The sequence below is a fragment of the Chelonoidis abingdonii genome, chromosome 2, assembly GCF_003597395.2.
Source record: "Chelonoidis abingdonii isolate Lonesome George chromosome 2, CheloAbing_2.0, whole genome shotgun sequence".
Lineage (NCBI taxonomy): Eukaryota > Metazoa > Chordata > Testudines > Testudinidae > Chelonoidis > Chelonoidis abingdonii.
Window position 1 is genome coordinate 19,003,802 of NC_133770.1, and position 21,375 is coordinate 19,025,176.

At 43.3% G+C, this 21,375-nt stretch overlaps 1 protein-coding gene across 2 annotated transcripts in view; it reads left to right on the forward strand.

Annotated features, from left to right (window-relative positions):
* Nucleotides 1–729: 729 nt before the first annotated feature.
* Nucleotides 730–21,375, forward strand: part of DPP6 (dipeptidyl peptidase like 6) — a 799,862-nt gene continuing 779,216 nt past the window's right edge. For both annotated transcript variants that reach the window (XM_032775624.2, XM_032775623.2), the window contains exon 1: nt 730–1,176. Coding sequence is in view for 1 of the 2 variants with exons in the window: in XM_032775623.2 (XP_032631514.1) it covers nt 1,126–1,176 (51 nt within the window). In the remaining variant the exon portion in view is untranslated. The remainder of the gene's footprint in view (nt 1,177–21,375) is intronic.

Sequence of the window (21,375 nt, forward strand, 5' to 3'; positions counted from 1 at the left end):
TCCTTTGCCCTGCCACAAGCACCTGTGGAAGAAAACTGCAGCAGGAGGGTCATCGCCTTAGAGTGACTGGACTGTAACTGAATCCTGCTCAGTGAGCCCAGGAGCAAAGGGGGTTTGAGTGCCCGGGTAGCCCGAGGAGGAAGAGTAGGGGAGAGGAGTGGGTGCACAGAGGCAGGCAGCAGCGTGCTGAACAGAGGACACGGGGCTTGGGCAGAGCCGCGGCAGCCAGAGGGTTGTGGCTGACGAGGGAGGCTGGGGGGTGCAGGCCACGCACCGGCCCCAGAGCCGCTGGCTCCCTGCAGGGGGAGGACGCAGCGGCGGGCGGGGGACGCTAGGCTGCAGCAGGCGGGATGGGGCTGCAGCGCGCGGTGCTGGAGGAGCCAGAGCAGCGGCCGGGAGCCGCGGGGAGGCGGGGCAGGGTGGCCCCGCAGAGCGGAGTCGAGGCAGGAGGAGGGGCGGGGTGCAGCGGGGCAGGCTACAGGAGTGTAACCATGGCAACGCGCCATGCGTCCCCCGGCCCCCCCGTGAGGCCAGGATTTACAGCCCCACCCCGTGGGCAGCCGCCGGGCGGGTTCACTTCCTGCCTAGCCGCGGCCGGGGAAGAGTTAACGCCGGGGAGGGGCGGTTCCTGTTTGTGCTGAAGCCGTGCGCGCCCCCCGGGAGAGGGGCAGGATGATGCTCCGCCCCCCCCCTCCCCGCAGCTGGGGCTGAATGTGCTGGACATTGATGCAAGTGGCGCTTCCTCTCTTCCCCGATGCGAGCCGCCTGCCCGCGGCCCCCCCGCCCGCACCGAGTACGGGTCAGCTCCCGCTCCCGAGACAAATCACACGCCGGCTACTCACAATAGCCGCCTGCTGCGTGCGTGCGGGGATGGGGCTGGTGCGTGTCTCTGTTTACCCGGGAGCTCTCGCAGGACAGGAGCTGAAGCTGCTGGGTGTTGACTGAGGATCCCTTCCCCCTACGTTTCTTGTTTTTCCTTTGCAAAGGGGGAACAGTTATCAATAATCTTCTCCACCCCCTCCCAAGAGCCCCCGCAAGGGCAAGCTGGCTCTTCGCTAAAGTGCTGGAGCCGCTGGATTAAGTAACTCTGGGAGAGCCGCTCGCACCCACGCACGCAGAGCGAACATGAAGGAAAAGCCAATGATAAAAACCGCTAAAATGCAAGGAAACATGATGGTAAGTGGCTGCTGCCGCCTCCAACGACTGTAAGTAATTGTGAGGCTCGTTCCTCGGGCTTGGTACTGGCCCCCCCCCCCCCGCCGCTTAGTGGAAACATGTTGGGTGCCCCTGGCCGGCCCCCACACCCCCACTGTCGCTTTGCTTGGAGATCCCTCCTCTGATGGTGAATCGTGGCTCTGGAGTGCCCCTTTCCCAGCAGAGTTTTGCCTCGGCAGAGGCTCCCCGTGTGTCCGGTTCCTCTTTCCTGCCCTTGTTACGTTGTGTGCCAGGGAGAGGGAAATTGATTTGAACCAGTGGCTTTGGAGGGAGCCCCCCAACGCAGGCGACTACTCTGCTGCCTCTGCACTTTGCTGGGAGCTGCTGATGTTCTTGCCCGGACTCTTGTGGAGACAGAGAATCAGGCATAGGCTGGATGGGTGGTAGCAAGAACCGGGCGCCCCAGGATTACACAATATCTGGGGAAGCGGGTGAGGTGGTTTTGGGGGAGCTGACGAGCAGAAGTGGATCGCTGCACAGACAACTTTGATAACTTGAGGGCCGTAGTGAGGTTTTCCCTCTTCCTGTTCTGCTTCCTGCGTGACTGTAGCGGTTGTCTTGATCGATGTATGTTTTTGTTTCTCCGCACATCCAACCCTAGATGCCTTCTCGTTCAGCCAAAAGGGATGGGGGGGAACCCCCCGCCAAAGGCGGATGATCTCCCGGAGGAGGTGCCGGTTGCCATCTTGTGTTGCTAGAGAGATGTTTGTCTATTTTGTCTGATGTCTTGAACCTCTTTAGGTATTTGGGTTTCTGCTTTGCTGGGGTAATTCTCCCCCCCCCTCCCCGCCGCTTGCTTGCATGAGCTGATATTCGCCGAGCTGCAGGGATGCCATGGGTAGTGAAAGTGGATTGCGGCTGTGTTGTGGCGGTCTTTGTGCTGAGAAAGGGATGCCGTGAAACGTGATGTCTTTATAGAGGACTCGGCTTCCAAAAACAACTTATTGTAAATAACCCTGAAGCCTGTTAAAGACACCTGTTGATGATTTAAAAAAAATGCAGAAGTGAGATTTGTATTCCGCGTGCCCGCCTCTTAGGGAAATGCTCACATTTAGTGTAACGAAGGCAGCACGCGTTTTCCCCCATCCTGAAACGTGTAAGAAACGGCCAAGGTGTTCTAAATCCCGCAGTAAAATAACTCCTTTTCTATACTGCTAGGGCAATCATGTTGCTTTTTCTAGCATTAGTTTTAACAGGAAGATGCAGTGTGATGTGATCTGTGAATTCAAGTAAGGGAACTGAACAGGAACTTCTGCAAACATTTCCCCCTGGAATATTAGTTAAATGTGATTGCAGCATACTCTTTTTTTATCATGCCTGTAAAAATACTTGGTGCTGGGGTTCTCTAGCACACTGGAATCTGTTGGTTTTTTAAAAAAACTACTGTTGTAAATGTTGTCATAGTCCTTGACTAGAGTGATATCTACTGCTAAAAGAATAATGAACCACCTGAGATGATGCTGTCTGTTTAAAGGTCGGCATTAACCTAACTTACATACACAATGTCACAGAATTAGTAAAAACCTATAATGTATTATCCTTTGGTCTCTACAGTCAAGAAATAATTGGAGGGAAGGGATCCCATTACTATTACTTATTGAAACTGCTGTATCTTCTGGTTTTGTTTCTCTGTGTGACAAAAATGGATTCATCTAAGCACTTCTGTGCTAGACATGCGAGGCTGGAGTGCCTGATTTAAAAACAAAATAATACTGTAGGAGCTGTCCACCCCGTCAGAGCCTGATACAATAGGATTCAATGGAGGTTTGGCCACTGACAAGGGTTAGCAGGGTCTTCTTGCTAAGTTGCAGCCATAACATCTTATCAGCCACTCAGCAGTCTGTCCCCCAACCCCAGTGCCAGTTTTTATCTTGGTTTTGAAAAAATAATATTTTTAACTGAATTGGAATGCATACTCTGAGATTGTAGGAGAGCATAACTGTTAAAGTGACATGAGTGACTTAAATCCATACTACTTAACTTTGGTGGTTTGTTTTACTTGTGGCCATAAGCACTTATAATTGGTTTGTGGCAATTGAGCATGCAGTTAATATTTAAAGCGAGGGATGTTGTTTGTTTTTTTTAATGTGATGGACTCAGAATATTTTAGCCAGAAAATACTGAACAGCTCTTACCTTTCATCAAAGTAACAATTAGTGGATCTGATCCTGAAATCTAGGGCAAAATTCCCATTGACTTGAAGTTACTAGAATTTCCATTAAACTGGTGCATTTTTTATCCTGACAGACTTTTTGTAAAGTGTTATTTCAGTAAGTTTCATTTTACCCATTTATCATTTTTATTACTAGGAAAAAATGTAGTCTTTGGCCATTCATATTAAAGCCTAATATTTTAAGTGTCCTTGCTAGATAATGCATGTAGCAATATACCAGTGCTAAAAAAAAAACCCTGCATGTCATGTGTGTGCCTGTGTGTGTTGTCTGAAGTGACTCTGATTGTCTTACAGTATGTATTATCTTAATTATTTGGCAGAATTTGAAAGGTCACTGAAAATTCAAAGCTCGCTATGGTGAAGTTTTTTATTTTTTTTTTTTTTTTGACAGTATCACTGGGGTCTTGACAAGCAACTAAGTACATATTGATTTTCTTCCTCTTTTTAAAAATCTCTCTCAAAATGAGACTTTTTTTCTTAAAATGATGTGACAGTATGTGAGAATCGTGGTCCATTGGCCTCTTACCTCACAATGCACCCGAGAAGTGTGGTGATAGCTCACTACATCTGGGGATGTCTTTTTTTTTTTTTTTTTTTTTTTAACTTTAATTAGACCAGCTAAAAGAGAAGTCATGCTTGTGAGAGTAAGATAAATTTGTGTATCCCTGTGGCAGTCCTTCACAATATCTTAAAAATATATTACCTGGACAAGTGTCATTTTTATTTTATTGAACTCTTTCCTATCTATCATTTCAGCTGAGGGACTATTCTATATGGAAACACAGTTCACAGCTTTGATAATGAAGCTTTTCTTATTTTCACAGGAATGTTTTGGCAAATGTCAATTGTTTTCTTTTATAAACTATGTCATATTCCATGAGCTTGTCAGGATGTTTTTCAAATTGTGTGGTAACAGGACTTGAATGGTACTAGGCAAACTCTTTGCTCCTGTCCTTATATACAATTATTACTTTATTTTAATTAGAACTTTATTCCCTTCAGTTCCACATCAATCTGAGCCAAGACTGGCAAATGAATATGATTCCAAGTATATGTATTTTATAAATCTATAGCTCTCTGGCTTTGCAGCGGCTGTCATCTCACACATGCCAGTTTTCATATATATAACTGTTTCTTTTAGAAAAGGCTCTCCAAAGCAGTGAGACCTACAGGACCAAAGTCTGCCCCCACTTACACCAGTGAAAACCCAATGGGCCAAATTCATAGCAAGCACAATTGCACTGAAGTCAGTGGAGTTGCACCCACATTTGCTAGTTGTGAACATGACACTTAGAGTTCAGTGAGATAATGGCTTTAGTGAAGTTGTGCACGAATAATGGAGGGCAGAACTGTATGTAGGGGACAGTTTTATGACTGTGTTTTGTCTAAGCAATTTATTATTCAAAGGAGCAGTGAGAGGAACATGCACATCAACAGAACCAATTGTGCCTGTTAGCAACAGAGTGGTGCTGCTGTCCAGTTCTTGTTCTGAGTTTCATCATCTGGCTACAGTATTGTCTGTATTTAGAAAGTATCTAGACATCTTAGGCTGCTACATTGCTTTTACATTTTACAGTGATGAACACAGTGTATATGCATGTCTAGGGTCTTGCTAATGCTTAGTTGGAGGGCTAACGTGGTTAGGATAGGAACATATGGAGCCTTTCACATCTTGGCTGGATTAAAATCCAGGCCACATTAGCTGTGGCCAAAAACTGTTGCTATTTAGAGGTGACTGTCAAATAAGATTAGTGGCAAGTGTTCATAACACAAGAACTCAGTTGGCATCCTTGTTTGATGCCTCAGAGAGCCCAAGGATTGGACAGATATAGAGACTGAGCTACTCACCATCACCAGAGGACCATCCGTGTCATATTGGAGACATGTTGGTGCAACAAATCGAGATGCTTGATTTGACCCTGCTCTTTCAGCTGTCCAGTCTCTGGTCTGTCAAACTGATGCCTGTCATGAGTAATAAATTCATATTAAAAAATAAATAAAAGACATCAATGATCTGTTGTGATTTCCATTTGTCGTAGCTTACTCAGATTTGAACCTTAGCGTTCATAAACTGAGAAGCTAGCATGAACCCTCTAAGCTTAATTACCAGCTTAGATCTGATATCGCTGCCACCAGCCAAAAATTCCAGTGTTTTGGCTCACTCTGGTCTCCCCAAAACCTTCCCTGGGGGACCCCAAGAACCCAAATCCCTTCGATTCGTTAAACAAGGAATAAATAACACTCACCATTCCCCCTCCTTTTACCCTCCCAGCTTCCCTCGCCAGGCTACCCTGAGAGTATTACTGATCCAAAGCCTTGAATTAAGTCCGGCTTCCCCAAGCAAACAGATTCAAGGAAAAACAGAGAGAGATAAAGTTCCTTCAACCGCGGCTCACTGATACAGTCAGAGTCCATGCAAGGTACCTTTGCAACTATGACACAAAGAGATTCCCTTCCCGCCCGTTCCTTCCTCCCCACCAAATATCACCACTATGGAAAAAACAATCCAACAGGTCTAAAAAAAAAAAGCTTTATATAATAAGAAAGAAAAAACGACATTAAAGCAGTTTCTTAATCAAGGTTAATCATAATCAGAGGTCAATTTACTGTAAAAGAAAAATATGAATAAACAGCCTTATTCAAAAAGATATCCAATTTAAAACATTCCAGCAAACTACACACATGTATATACAAAAAAACAATAATAGCCTATTGTTTTTTCTATCTTTGTACTCACAACTTTGAAACTGAAGATTAGAAGCTTGAAGACAGAAAGACCCCTCTCATAGCTGAGAGTCAGAAAAAAGACACAGACCCAAACATTCCGTCCCTGAGCTTTTAAAAATCCGGTTTCCTGATTGGTCCTCTGGTCAGGTGTTTGGTTCCCTTTGTTAACCCTTTACAGGTGAAAGAAACATTAACCCTTAGCTATCTATTTATGACACCATTATTCACCATATTTCATACCTAGGTTTATTGCTTGGAGATATAAATCGCATCAGGCTAAAACTTGCCATAATGGTTCTCAGCCAGAGTACAGTTGTCTTTGCACTGATTCAGTGTAATCAGCCCATGTGGCAACTGATATATCTGGAAATCCACACATTGAAGTACATTGTGAAATCTCACACTTTTGACTGTCCCTTCACCCTGGCTTCCTCTTCTCTGAGCCCCACATATACCACTTCTTTAGAGCATGCAATACTTTGATCGCACATCCAGTTCATCATTTGTGTGCTATTGGGGTGACAGCTATCTTGGCTGACACACCAATGATTGAAGCTGGGATCTCCAGAACTGAAAGCATGAGTCTCTACAGCTTGAGCGAAAGGATCAGGCTCTATGTCTGGGAGCTATAACAGACTCGCATCGCCTCTGGATCTGACATACAGGGGATATGTAACACACCCGGGCCAATGGATTACACTATGATGTTGTGTGCCTCAGACTGCTCAATGCTGTAGAAAGTGCCAAAATATTCAAATTGCTGGCACCGAGGCCTAGCAGAAAAGCCCCAAGACCGGCTGGGCCTATTCTGTAGCCGTCTTACAGGTAAGTGGAAATCAGCATCTTGAGTCACCTAAGATGGGATGGAAATCGCCCTGAGGACCCACTCATGGAAACTACCCCACATCATTCCACAGGGGGACAGGTTCTGCTCCCCTGAAGCGGACATAGGACCTACCATAAACTCTGCAGATCCTGTGGGACCCTCGAGGTCAGGCGCACACTCACAGTTATCTTGTGCCTCCATGGCAGCTCTGGTCCCAGTTGTTGCCTCCTTCTGCGCAGTGCCTGGCCATGTGAAAGGTCCAGGGATAACACTCTGGTGAGAAGCCCAGCCCTCAATCTACCAACTTGGAAGGTGGAGCCAGCAGTGTATCAAGGCTGCAAAGGACCTGGTGCAATAATAGGTTAAGGGCCCCTTTCCTGATTCTGAAATTTGCCCCCTTCAGCTCCCCCTCCAGCCTGAATTCCTTCCCCTTTATCATAGCTCTGGCCTAGCTCCCGCACAGCCCCAATCCAGCCCCTGTCCTCTAGCTTCTCTCCAGACCCACCCACAGCCCAGTCCAGATCTCCAGCTCCCCCCCTAACGTCCTATATCGACAGTCCAGCCCTCCCATCTCCTCACTCTCCTGCACCCCCAATACAGCCCCCAGTTCTGATCCCGTCCCCGCCCTCTGCTTCACTGACCCCCAGCCCCAATCCAATCACCCCTTCAGGCCCTTTTAGCTCTCCACCTGCCCCAGCCCTGTTTCCAGCCCTCACAAGCCATCTCTCAGCTGCCCCCACAGTCCCTTCCAGCTCCACTCCACCTCGCCCCCACATTCCCATTATCCCCCTCAGCTCTACTCCACCCCCCCCACACACACCTTCATCAGCTCTGCTGCAGCCCCCTGGCTCCACTCAGTTCTGCTCCATTCGCCTTCCCCAGTTTCCCCATTCCATCATCCCATGCAAAGTTGCCAGTTTTTCTTTGTGCTCCATCTGTGGGCAGGAGGGGGAGGGGGCGGGAAGGAAGAAAAGGGGGAGGGGACTGCATCTTCTGCCTATGCCCCTCCACGTTTCCTGGTGATGCAATTCCTGCATGCCTTCTCCATCTGTCCTTGCCAGCTGTGCGTGCTCAAAGCCAGGGGCTGCCTCGGCTGGAGGGGAGTCCCCCATTCCAGCCACCTCTTATTCCAGGGGCCCGCAGGCCCCCCTCTACTCTGGAGGCTCATCTGATGGGGCCTTGATAATCTCCTAGGCCCTGGCATGATTGCACCACTTGCACTATTGTAGTTACTCTACTGCGCAGAGAGATAGGAACTCATATCATGGTACTTTCTATCAGAAACCTGCTCCAGTGCTTCATCTTTCATATTAATCTTAGGTTAGCAAGTGTCTCATAAATCAGAGCTCTTCTGCCTCCTCCTGATAGCTGAAAAGGAGAAGCAGCATTCTCTTTGCTCATTTCCCCCCTCATCCTCAGAGTCTTCTGATGGTTCAGAGTCTAGTCAACCCCTCCTCAAGCCACCCTCTTTGGAGTCTTCCTTTCCTGTGAATAGCTCCAATGCCTGCATCTGCTCCTCAAAGCTTTCCTAAGCAGCAGCAAAGGGGAAATTCACATGATTCCTGTTGATTTTACTACTACTCACAGGTTTCTGAATAGAGCTGTGACTGTGACCAGATCTTGTCAATTCCACTTGCTGTTGCTCCTTAAATGTCTAAACAATGGAGGCCCTGGAGCTGTGTCTCTGCCTGCAGTCAGGAAGACACCACCACAGTGGTCCACATTTGGAAGGGTACTGTCACTAATAAAGTCTTGGATTTTTTTAAATAAATAAAATTTCTAATTTGTGCAGAGATTGGTGGCTTAACCTCCTACCCCTTCACTTGCCTGTCAAAGTTCCCTACTTTTCACTGATGAATTAATTTTCCAAGTCCTGTGAAAATATGGCATGTTGTCCTTTGTTGCCATGCTCCATGTTTTGTCACCGATATCTGTGCAAAATGAGTGTCAGATGGTACTGTTCTGATTGGTTAGAATTTTGCACTCACTTTGCATGGGTGTAAGTCAATACACAAGGGGGACGGCAATGGAGAATCAGGCCCATAGTGACCACAGAGCAAATATCAGGTTGGGAGAAAATTTCTGATAGTAAAGGGCTCTTTAATCTAGCAGAGAAAGGCATAGCAAGATCCAATGGCTGGAAGCCAAAACTAGGCAAATTCAAAAGAGAAATATGGCATGCAATTTTACCAGTGAGGGTAGTTAGCTATTGGAACAGCTTACCTAAGAACATGGTGGATTCTCTATCGCTGAAGTGCTTAAAACAAGATTGGATTTTTTTCTAAAATATATCCTCTAACACAGCCAGAAATTGTGGTCTTGTGCAAAAATCACTTGGTGAAATTCTATGATGTGTATACAGGAAGTCAGACTTGTTGATTTTGTAATGGTCTGTTTTGGCTTTAAATCTATTAATGTAAATGGTTTGATATCCTCAAAAGCACAGTACGTATGTAAACATGTTCTGTTTTCTGGGATTTTGGTGCGTGTGAGTTATCTATCTATTACGCTGATACACAGTGGCTCATGTAAGATTGCCAGGCAAAGCCAATTTATTAAATTGTTTTATGTATAGTAAATCTTGTATAATCCACTAATGCACAATGCTGTCATTTAGAAAGCGAGGCCTTCCTCCTATGGAGTGCCAAATATAGACGACTCATGGTGTTATCTTCAAAAGGAAGGTGATGGCTGAAGTTTTTAAACTATATAAAGCTTGTAGAACAGGGACACGAATGCTGTCATTGTTTCTGCAGCAGCCACCTTGGTTGGTTCTATGGAAACTGCAGGTCTGCCAGTCCTACCCATTTTGGGTGTGTCTACACTACTTTGAGGAAAGCTTGTGCTGGCACCGAAAGCATGAAATATCTGAATGTCTTGCTTGCCCTTGCAATGGTTTAGCAAGTCCTCATTGAAATGCTGCTTTTGACAGAGCTATATTGGTGGATCCGTGGTTGTATCAGTGCAGTCCTGGGAATTCCTGAAGCAACTGTTCCATAATGCTTAATCCCATTGCTGTGGGTTGTGGGGGACCTACAGGTAACTTTCAAACGGTAGGCACTGTGTTATGGGAACTGCCTATCTGCTTAAAGGGTTAGGGTGACCAGATAGCAAGTGTGAAAAATCAGGATGAGGTTGGGGGTTAATAGGTGCCTATATAACACACAACCTTGAATATCGGGACTGTCCCTATAAAATTGTGACATCTGATCACCCTATATAGGGTCCTCACTGCTGTACTATATGAGGGTGGGGTGGAGTTAAAAGAACTGAATGAGCTGGCAGTTGCAGCATTTGCGGCTTTTTGGCCAGTGGGAGAAACCACTGCAGATGGCATGAGTTCAGCTGGATCTGAGTTACAACCAATGCTTGTAAAACACTTAGAATTGCTGTTGCATGTATCTGCAAGGTATTGTACAGGAACTGCAAACCCAAAGCTTTCCCATTGCAGTACAGAGGAAGTGGTGGTGGTGGTTTTTGTTTTTGTTTTTTTTCCCACCTAATGTAGATAAGGCCTCATGGGTGATGTGGCCAATTGTTTTCAGGGTTTTTTCCCCAGGGGAAAATATTCTCCCAAACCTGTTAAAGAACAGGTCAATGTGAAAAGCTCCTCTAATTTGATCAAATCTCCATAAGTCTGTATTGCGAGAAGTAAGCAGTGTGTGTATTTTCAGTGAGTGAAGATGGTCCAGAAATGGAAAACATAGGCGTACCTTCAGATACAGTAAAATCATCTGCACTCATGGCTGCTGCATGCCCTGATGCAGCAGACTGCATATGTGATAAGCAAAGTGGTCAGCTCTAGTGTGAGAAATCCCTTTTAGGTTGACTTAGAATCATCAGCCTTCTATCAGCTCAGGGATGCATACAGACAGTATGTAAGTTCATTGGGGATGAATTCTGGTAACCCATTAGAAGACCTAATTCTGAAATCATTATTCAGGCAAAAAGTCCACCAAATTTAATGGGATTACTTCTCCCATTGAGCTCAATGAGAATTTACCTGAATAACTGACTTCAGGATTGAATCTAGAGGCAACCTCTTATATTACAGTAAGGGTTTTTCATTATGTTTTACAGATCTGAAATGGTGAAATATACTGAATTTTACCAAAAGAGGGGAGGGCAGGGAAAGAAAATAAAAGAAAAAACAGAGCAAGACATTTAAAACTCAGGCAGTTACAGTTTCAGGTCCTGATCCTGCGATTGACTGTGCACAGTCAGGTATATATTGGAGTGAATGTGGCCTTATTCTGCATGTTTTCTACCTGCAGAACCTCAGCAGCCTTTCAGATTGCTCACAGGGTTTGCCAGACTTTATTGATGATGCAAATGTGTGCTAGAGATATGGCAATCAAGGATGATATCTAGCATGTTTTGTTTGGTTACCCTTTTGCACTGATGTTATTAAAAACACAGATGGAAAATGAAATTATAGTTTGGCATTTTTCCTCTACTATAAACACTGAACGTTTTTTCTGTTTCAACCAGAACATCCCAGAAATGAGTTTATATTGCTTTTTTTCTTGTGTCTAATTATAAAGAAGTAAAAAACATACTTGTTTTAATGTCTTCTCATCAGGCTTTAAGAGGGCTGAAAGTACTTTTCATGAAGATCTAGTCTGTGAAGCAAATGATTGTAATGCAAGAATGTTACTCTTCATGAACTCTGGTTATCGATCCAGTTAAAAACAGATCTGTGGTCCATAGGAAGGATATCTGAAATGCTGGTGAATGGAGCAGTAGTTAAAAAATTACAACGTCTTCATTTTAGTAGGGCCCAGTCCTGCCTAATCTTCCCATTCATTGGGAGCTTTGTCAGTGAAGAAAGTTCAGGGTCAGTCCCATACTATTCTCGTACTGTATTGTTTCTGCATACTGTATTGTAACTTAATATTCTAAATTTGTTAAAATCCCTTATTTAAATAAAGATGCTTTTCTAGATGATCTGGACACCTTCCTTGGATACAAACATGTAAAAGAATCTAACAGTGAGCTATATTAAAAGTATTAAATTTTCTATTGATCTTGTATTCATTTCTTTTGAGCTCTAGAAAGTTGTTTTTATAGGTCTGTTTTGCCTTTATAAAAGGACTGAGTCTTACAGTGTGTATGTACAGCACCAAGCACAACAGTTGCCAACTTTTTCCTGGCACCAGTGGGTGCTTGACACCTCCTTCCAAGCCCCACCCTGACTCTGCCCCTGTCCCTATTCCCACCCTTCCCACAAAGTATCTGCCCCTATTGGATTCCTTCCCCAAATCCCTGTCCCGGGCCCTGCCTCTTCCCCGAGTGTGTCATGTTCCCCCTCCTCCCCCCTCCCTCCCAGCACTTCCCACCACAAAACAGCTGTTTCGCAGTGTCAAGCGCTGGGAGAGAGGTGGAGAAGCGGAGACACAGGGCGCTCAGGGGAGGAGACGGAGTGGAGGCAGAGGTGAGCTGGGGCTTCTGGGTGGGGAGCTGCCAATGGTGCAGAGCACCCACCAATTTTTCCCCGTGCTGGAGCACTCACAGAGTTGGCGCCTATGTTTATAAGCAATAATGGTTAAAAAAATAAATCATATACACCAGTGGCATATTCCCTATTTTCCTTAATTCAGCAAAATACTTGATTATGTGTTTAATTTTAAAGGGTAGCATATGCTCTGGTGCTTTACTGAATCAGGACCTATAAGAAGACTATAACACAGACACAACCGTCTAACACCTGTCCAGCCATCTGTCTTATAGTTCTGTACTGGTGTCCAGCACTGTGCTGGATAAGCACTTTCCAAGTTAATTAGCTTGGTGTAACAAGTTCCTTAGTGGACTTCCTGGGTCTTCAGCTTGTCTCTGTTTTATGGTTATAGAGGTTCTGTCTTGGGGTAGTGTAATTTTTGCTTTTTTCACCTAGTAATTGAAAACTGGTGTACTGTTGTATCCCTTGGAAGGTGTTGGCTATACTGTGAACACACAATAAATATCAATTCAATTCCATATTGCTAACATGAATATGGAACATCTAGCATACATAGTGTCCACCCAGGAGTACTTACAGTCCTCCTATTACTATCAGTAATGGCTGTGTTGTAATGAACTACATATTTATTAGCCCCTAAACCTTACCTATCCTTGGTTTGGAATATTATTTAAGGTTTGAAGCTGGCTCTGAGTATGTGTGGTGGCTACTTATCATAAAATTTAGCATCCTCACAAGTTTCTTTGCAATGTCAGTCAAAGTCCGTTGTGGCAATGGCTGTGGTAAAAAGTCAAAGGAATTCTGAGGCAGTGTAGGAAAATCAGGCTGATGCTCTGAAAAGAAGTGAGGTGAGGCAAAGGTGTGTCAAGTCAAAGGAGATCCAGCCATGATATAAAGGAAATGAGACTGTTTTCAGTGAAAAGGGATGGTTAGCACTTTACCCAACAAAAAAATGTAAGTAACACCAAAGCAAGCCTATTGGCAATTAGCTGCAGTGTGGACAAAGTAGAAGCTATGGCAGTGGGAATTATGTTGTTATGCCAGGAAGAGCCAACAGGTGTCAGTTCAAGTCTTTGATGTATAAAAATGTAGAGAAAGGAAAACTCAAATCTAGAGAGATTAAATTATGATACAAGGAAAGGCACAATGATGTCAGTGGTACCAGAATGTGCATTTAACTCTTTCTGTATTTTGGATGGGTTTCTTTACAAGGTTCCCTCTGTTGCCTTCTTATCTGTGTCTATCGAGTTTGAGATTTACAGCTTTTAATGACAGTAGAACCTCAGGGTTACATACACCTTGGGAATGGAATTTGTTCATAACTCTGAAATATTTATAGGTCTGAACAAAACATTATGGTTATTTCAAAAGTTTGCAACTGAACATTGACTTAATACAGCTTTGAAACTTTACTGTGCAGAAGAAGAATGCTGCTTTTACCATCATAACTTAAATGAAACAAACACAGAAAGTTACTTTACCATGTCAAATATTTTTTTTAATCTTTATCTTTATTTTTTAGTAGTTTAGATGTAACACAGTACTACACTGTATTTGTTTGGTGGGTTTTTTTTGTTTTTTTTTTGCCTCTGCTGCTGCTTGATTGCATATTTTTAATTCCAAATGAGGTAGGGTGTGTGTGTGTGTGTGTGTGGTTGACTGGTCAGTTCGTAACTCTGAGGTTCGACTGTATGTAGAAAGCATTTTATTTTAGTGTGGGATTTGTTTTACCTGTACTCTTTAGGTTTTTAAAGAGTTGTTATGTACATTGTGACGTTGGAACATAATGTCTTAACGGTTCGTGGTTGACAAATGCAGACACTGGTGCTGAGACCTCTGCTTTTTGCTATTGTAAAGAAGGCTTGTTGCATGTAGCTGTGACTGTGGAAAGGTAAATGCTTACTGATATTAAGCAAAATTTGAGGCCTCAGGGTTGGTCATGAGGGTGTGAAACCTTTCACTTTTAGGTCAGTTTGAGTCCAGCTCAGGCTAGTAGCTGATGAAAGTTTCTAATATCCATTGACTGCTTGATGGTCTTAGTCCAGCTGTGGACTAGTCTCCCCATTGCAAAGAGCACCACCACAACTGGTGTCTGCATTGGCAGACATGGGAGGACCTGACTGGGCAAGGAAAATGAATGATTTTCCCACTCCTAGAAGTAGTCCCTTTAGAGCAGGGTTAAAACACATTGGCGAGGTGGTTTTTGGGAGAAGTTGCATTGTTGTTCCCCGGGCTGTATCATTTCTGTGAATAAATGGGGCATCAGTTACCAAGATGCTGGCATAAGCAGTATAATGTAAAACACAAACTACATCAAAATGCCAATCAGTGTTTGTGGCAAGGAAGCGTGGATGAAAGTCTGGGGACAGTGGCTCTTTATAAGATGGGAAGACGAAACAACATCAGTGAGAGAGTCTGGTCAGAATTCTATGGTGTCAGTAAAATTATACGACCTTTGTATCCATACCAGTATGGGAGGTAGTCTGGGAGTGTGGTGGTATTGTTTGCTATACACTTCTCATTTGCCAGCAGAAAGAATGTCATCTGCTGGTGTGAGGAAAGGCAAAAATGGTATTGAACAGAAACAACTTTATGATGTGAAGAAAGGCAGTAACAATTCCCAGCTAATAAGAAGACATGCTGATGTAAAAAGCAAAAGAATATTAATGCAACTCTATTGATGCAAAGCTGTAGTGTTAGAAAATATAATTGAAAATCAGATGCCACATTTCTGCGATACGGAGATGCTTAAGAAGTTGTTAATGCAAATACCTCCTGCTCGGAAAGGCAAGTGTAGAGTCGTTAACTATAAACATGAGAAAGGACGAACATATGGTAATACAATGCTAAAGGTCTGATCAAAATGCAGATGTTCATCTGAATAGTGCATGTTTTTTTTTTCTCTTTTTTTTTTAATGAATGGGTCACTCGGCTCACATAGTCCACAAAATTTTCCTCTTACAGCATGAGCTGCCCTTGATATTCTTTTTGATCGCGGAGTCTGGTAATAGTTCATTGTTACCACTCGGTTTGCTTGCACAGCTGCATGACCTCAAATTGCTTTGTCCAGTGGTTTCCTGACTCTTGCAGGCTGCAGTCCATGTAAGACAACCGTGACTTGTTTAAAATGGAAAGTTTGGGACATCTGCTCACAGATAGGCCCATTTGTAAAATGTCAGTTTTTTCTTTTTTTTCTACAGTTTATCCAGTCACAAAGAGAGGACATGTAAAATGAAAACTACATCAAAATGCCAATAAAGGTAATACACAAAAGAAAAGAAACTAAGTTCTGGATGTCATGGTGGCCTTAACTTTATGCAGGTATTGATGTAATCTTGCATAGTTCCTGAGAGGAAACATTTGTCTTGCAGCTAAGGCACTGAACTGATGCTCAGCAAGTCTGGGTTCAACTCCTAGCTCTGCCGCAGATTTCCTGTGTGACTGTGGGTAAGTGTCTTAGGCCATGTGTACACTTACAATGGGATATGTGGTACAGGCACTACGCATGTAACCACACGCTGCAGTGAAAGGCTCTAGCAGCTGGGAAAGGCTCTGGCGGCGAGAAGCTACCAGAACCTTTACTGTCGTCATAACGTTTTCCTACTGCTGGAGCTTTTCACTGCGGCACAGAAAGGCTCCAGTAGCCAGAGGCAGAGGGACACTACACTGTCAAAAATAGCAGTATAGATGTGGGACGTACTGCTTGGGCATGCAGAGAGTCTTACAGGTATGTAGTCTGGGGGTTCAGGTATGTAGGGCACTCTACTGTAGTCACCTAAGCTGTGTCTCACCAGCTACACTGCTGTGTATACCCTGTACACTACACACCTTTATAAGTATAGATGTACCTTTAAACTCAGTGTGTCAGTTCCCATCTGCAAAATGGGGGTACCTCCTTTGACTCTTTGTCTGTCTTGTCTATTTAGACTATAAGATCCTTGGGGTAAGGACTGTCTCACCGCATGTGTGTGTGTTACCTAGAACAGGATTCCATCGTGCTAGTTTGGGGTGGTTGAGTGCTACTGTGTTGTAAGAAATTAATCATAAGCATTCAGTTGATGTAAGGAAAAATTGTGTGTATAAGCACAATGGATAATTAGCTATAATAACATTGCTCCATGCAAAATGCATCTACAGTATCTACTGTTTTATTTTCATTTACAAAGAAAAGTAAGGAAAATATTGTAGAAGTTCCATTTTTGCATGTGATTTATGTGTGTTTTTCATTTTCTTTAATCAAAAACCTGACCAGAGTTTTTTCATATGTGGTGGACAGCAATGTACTCTTATTCCTGGACCAGACATTATCCTATGTGTAAAAGTAAGCAATTAAATATTTTTAAATGGCTATGGACAGTCTTTTTGGATGAGAACTATTAGAACTGGTCAAAAATTTTCCAAAGGAATGTTTTTCTATTGGAAAATATTTCATCAAAACTGAAACTTCCTACAAGAACATGTCAATTTTGACAAAATTTTGTTTTGAAAAAAATAGTGGGGGAAAAAGTGTTAAGAGTGAAACACTCAGTTTTGTATACAGTGTTGTAGCCATGTTGGTCCTAGGATATTAGAGAGACAAGGGAGTAATATCTTTTTATTGGACAAACTTCTGTGGGTGAGAGAGACAAGCTTTCTAGCTACACAGAACTCTTCTTCAGGTCTATGTAAGCTCAAAAGCTTGTCTCTCTCTGCAACAGAAGTTTGTCCAATAAAAGTTATTACCTCACTCACCCTGTCTCTCTAGCATTCAGTTTGACATTTTGAAAATGGAAGGTTTTGACTCCTTCTTCCCCTCCCTCCATTACTTTTGGCTCTCTTATTACCAAAACAACTAGTATGTTGAAATTTTATATGAAACATTTTGATTGACCTGAAGTTTGTTTCATTTGAAATTTCAAAAAAAATTTGTTTAGACCAATTTGGAACAAACAAATTTTGTAATTGCAGTATTTTCCAGAAAATGGAAATTCCAGTTACTGCACATATCTAGTGATGATACATATTAACACACACATTCTTTCTCACGCCATGCCCCATAACTCAGGCATACTCTGAAAAAATTAATATAACACTGAACTGCCCGAAGAAAGCATGCTGAGTTATAATGCTATCAATTGGTATTTGTATTTATTATGGCAATGTCTAAGGGCCAACCAAGAATGGGGTCTTGTTGTGCTGGACACGCAACAGTAATAGACAGTTCCTGCCCTGAAGAGTTTACAATCTGCATAGACAAGACAGACACAAGGTTAGGGGAATGGATATAACACACAAGCAGAGTGATCAATATGATGGCAACAAATGTCATGTTCCACAATTTTTTCATCCTTTACTCTTATAATGTATATTATGAGAGGTCACACACTTCTGTATAATCCCTGTAATATCCAGCACAATATTTTAAGCATGCATTGAATTCCATTGAATATTTGCAATAATAAAGTGAGCAGAATTTGGTCCAGAGTGGTTTAAATTACAGTAATGATGCTTTCACATAGTTGGGGGATTTCATTTTGTTTTCCTTCTTTTTTAAAAAAGAAAATGAATCTGCCATTTGAGATTGTAATGGGTTTTGTTTCTGCCTCTGTGTTTCTGTCTCTTTGGATCTGATCTAATTCCAAAGCAATCATTCTGGCCTTCCCAGTAAAAATGCAATGGGTGTTTTGCAGCTGTTGTGATCCCTATAAAAACATTCTGTTTAAGTCATTATCCAGTGTGCACAGAGGTGAACTGACATAATCCTCGATGCCTTCTTCAGACACCATGGTGTGGTTTCCGATGTATTGTTCCCAAATCTCCTTGTGTACAAATCTTCAAATATGGCCCCCTGAACAAAGCCTGCAAACCCTGCAGTGGATGGTGAAATCCCTACTCAGGCGCTACCACAAGCATAGTCTGACCCTTTAGACTTACCCCCACAGAAGGGGCAGAGTCTAGCTGCATCTCCCCAGGATGAGCACAGTGAAGAGAATGTGACTCAGTCATAATTCCTCCTGTATTGCCCTTGCTCTGGGGAGCAATTTCCTCCCTCTCTTTTCAGGATATAACATAAGAATGGCTATACTGGGTCAGACCAAAGGTCCATCCGACCCAGTGTCCTGTCTACTGACAGTGGCCAATGCGAGGTGTCCCAGAGGGAGTGAACCTAATGGGTAATGATCAAGTGATCTCTCTCCTGCCATTCTTCTCCACCCTCTGACAAACAGAGGCTGAGGACACCATTCCTTATCCATTTTGGCTAATAGCCATTAATGGACTTAACCTCCATAAATTTATCTAGTTCTCTTTTAAACCCTGTTATAGTCCTAAGCTTCACAACCTCCTCAGGCAAGGAGTTCCACAGGTTGACTGTGTGCTGTGTGAAAAACCTGTTTGCTTTTTTGACTGGCTGCTGCCGCACTGAACGTGGACATCTTCAGAGAAACTATCACTGATGACGCCAAGATCTCTTTCCTGATTTAGTTGTAACTAAATTAGCCCCCATCGTATTGTAATGCTATAGTTCGGCGGTATATTTTTCCTAATAAATGTGCATTACTTTACATTTACACATTAAATTTCATTTGCCATTTTTGTTGCCCAATCACTTAGTTTTGTGAGATTTTTTGAAGTTTCCTTCACAGTTGCTCCTGTTTTGGGTCTTAATTATCTTGAAGCAGTTGAGTATCATCTTGCAAACTTTGCCACCTCACTGTTTACCGCCTTTCTGCTGCGATCATTTATGAATAAGTTGACTAGGATTGGTCCTGGACTGACCCTTGGGGAACACCACTAGTTACCTCTCTCACATTCTGAAATCTTACCATTTATTCCTTACCTCATTTGTTCCCTGTCTTTTAACCAGTTCTCAAGTCCCATGAAAGGATCTTCCTTCTTATCCCATGACAGCTTAATTAGAGCCTTTGGTGAGGGCCCTTGTCAAAGACTTTCTGGAAATCTAAGTACACTATGTGCACTGGATCCCCCTTGTCCACATGTTTGTTGACCCCTTCAAAGAACTCTAATAGATTAGTAAGACTTCCCTTTACAGAAACCATGTTGACTTTTGCCCAACGAGTTATGTTCTTCTATGTGTCTGACAATTTTATTCTTTACTATTATTTCAACTAATTTGCCTGGTACTGACATTAGATTTACTGGTCTGTAATTGCCGGGATCACCTCTAGAGCCCTTATTAAATATTGGCATTACATTAGCTATCTTTCAGTCGTTGGGTACAGAAGCTGATTTAGTCCTGCTTGCCTTGCCAGTTTTGGCTGTGGTGAATGTGTTAGGGAGGGTGGAGCTAGGGATTCACCCTTTCCCTAGCCATTTGCCTACAGCTGGGAGTACTGGGTGCACAGTTGGGATGGAAGATCTTATGCCCCTTACACTCCTTTCTGTAACTGCATACATTCAGGGCGCAGTCTACAGACCATGGTGTTGATATCTGATGTACAGCTATGAGCACTTGTGCATAGAACAATTGGAATTACTCTGTTAGGGATTTGGATGCTGCACTGAAGTGTCCTCATTTGATCATTGTTCCTTATTATCCTTACATTGCTGACGTGACGGATGGAGACATGGTGGTGCATTATTACAAAACATATCATGTAAACATTTAGTCTAAAGAGCTGAATTTTGCACACTAACCATATGTTGCTGTAGACAAAAGCAGGCACTGAACACGTGCAATGGTGCTTCACTGAGTGACATAACTTGGCCTTTTAAAAAGCAGAGCAATGAGTTGTCTTAAGGCCACAGTGCACATAAGAGCCCTTTCTACAGGAAATGATACCTTCAGCTTTCTGTGTTATATAGATAGAAGACCACAGATGCTGGCTGCATGGCAAGCTGACCTGACTTAGTCAGAAAGCTGGATGGCCTATTGCATAGAGCCATCTTCCTCTGAAGGAGTTCCAGCCCTGCACAGCAGGGACTTGTGGAGCACTCCTGTAAATGACTCTGATTATCACTTTCATAAATGACTTTGCATTTTCCAACGTAATGGTTAATGATGTGAAAGACATCGGACAAGATTTTTAATTATAGCAAATGGAATCCGTGGTCTCTAATCGGATTGCTGGATAGGTGGTTATTATTCACTGCTAAAGGTTAAAACATTAAACTTCTGACTGTCATCAGGCAGACTATTCATAAAAGTACTGGCTAGGTGTTTGTTGTTTTTAAATTACCGTCTCTTGGCGAAGCTCATAGTAAATCAGTTTTCCAGTCCTGTCTGAATGTATCAAGTCACTAGGTGCAAGAGGAGATAGTAGCATAAGGCACAAATATCCATCTACGGTCAGTCATTTCAGGAATGAACAAATGGATCAGAACTTGTTGGTCCCTTGTGCTTTCAAAAAGGCAAACTTTAGTAGCATGCACCAGACTTGGCGTGAAATTCTGTGGGAGATCAGAGTTAGGCTTTGTCTACACTACCCGCATTTTAGCGACGCAGCTGTGCTGCTACAGCCGTGCTGCTAAAAGGTGTGCATTGTAGCTGCTGTTTGTTGGCAGGAGAGAGCGCTCCTGCCGACAATACGTTGTTCACACTGGCGTTTTTTGTTGATAAAACTTTTGTCGTTTGGGGTGTGTGTGTGTGTGTGTGTTTGTTTTTTAACAACCCTGAACGACAAAAGTTTTGCCAGCAAAGTTCCAGTATCTTGGTAGTCCATCGATCCGATGATGACGAATCTGTGCAGATCATCTATTGTTGGTCTTATGGTGTGCCCTCTGATGACTGTACAAGCTGATTCTAGAGGTGCACATTTTGCTGTAGATGGTGCATGGGAGGTTCGCAGTCAGTGGATTGTGCGCTGCTCATAGACTCGTAGGTCAGAAGGGACCAATATGATCATCTAGTCTGACCTCCTGCACAAAGCAGGCCACAGAACTCTACCCATCCACTTTTATAACAACCCCTAACCCATGACTGAATTATTGAAGTCCTCAAAATTGTGGTTTGAAGACCTCAAGCTGCAGAGAATCCAC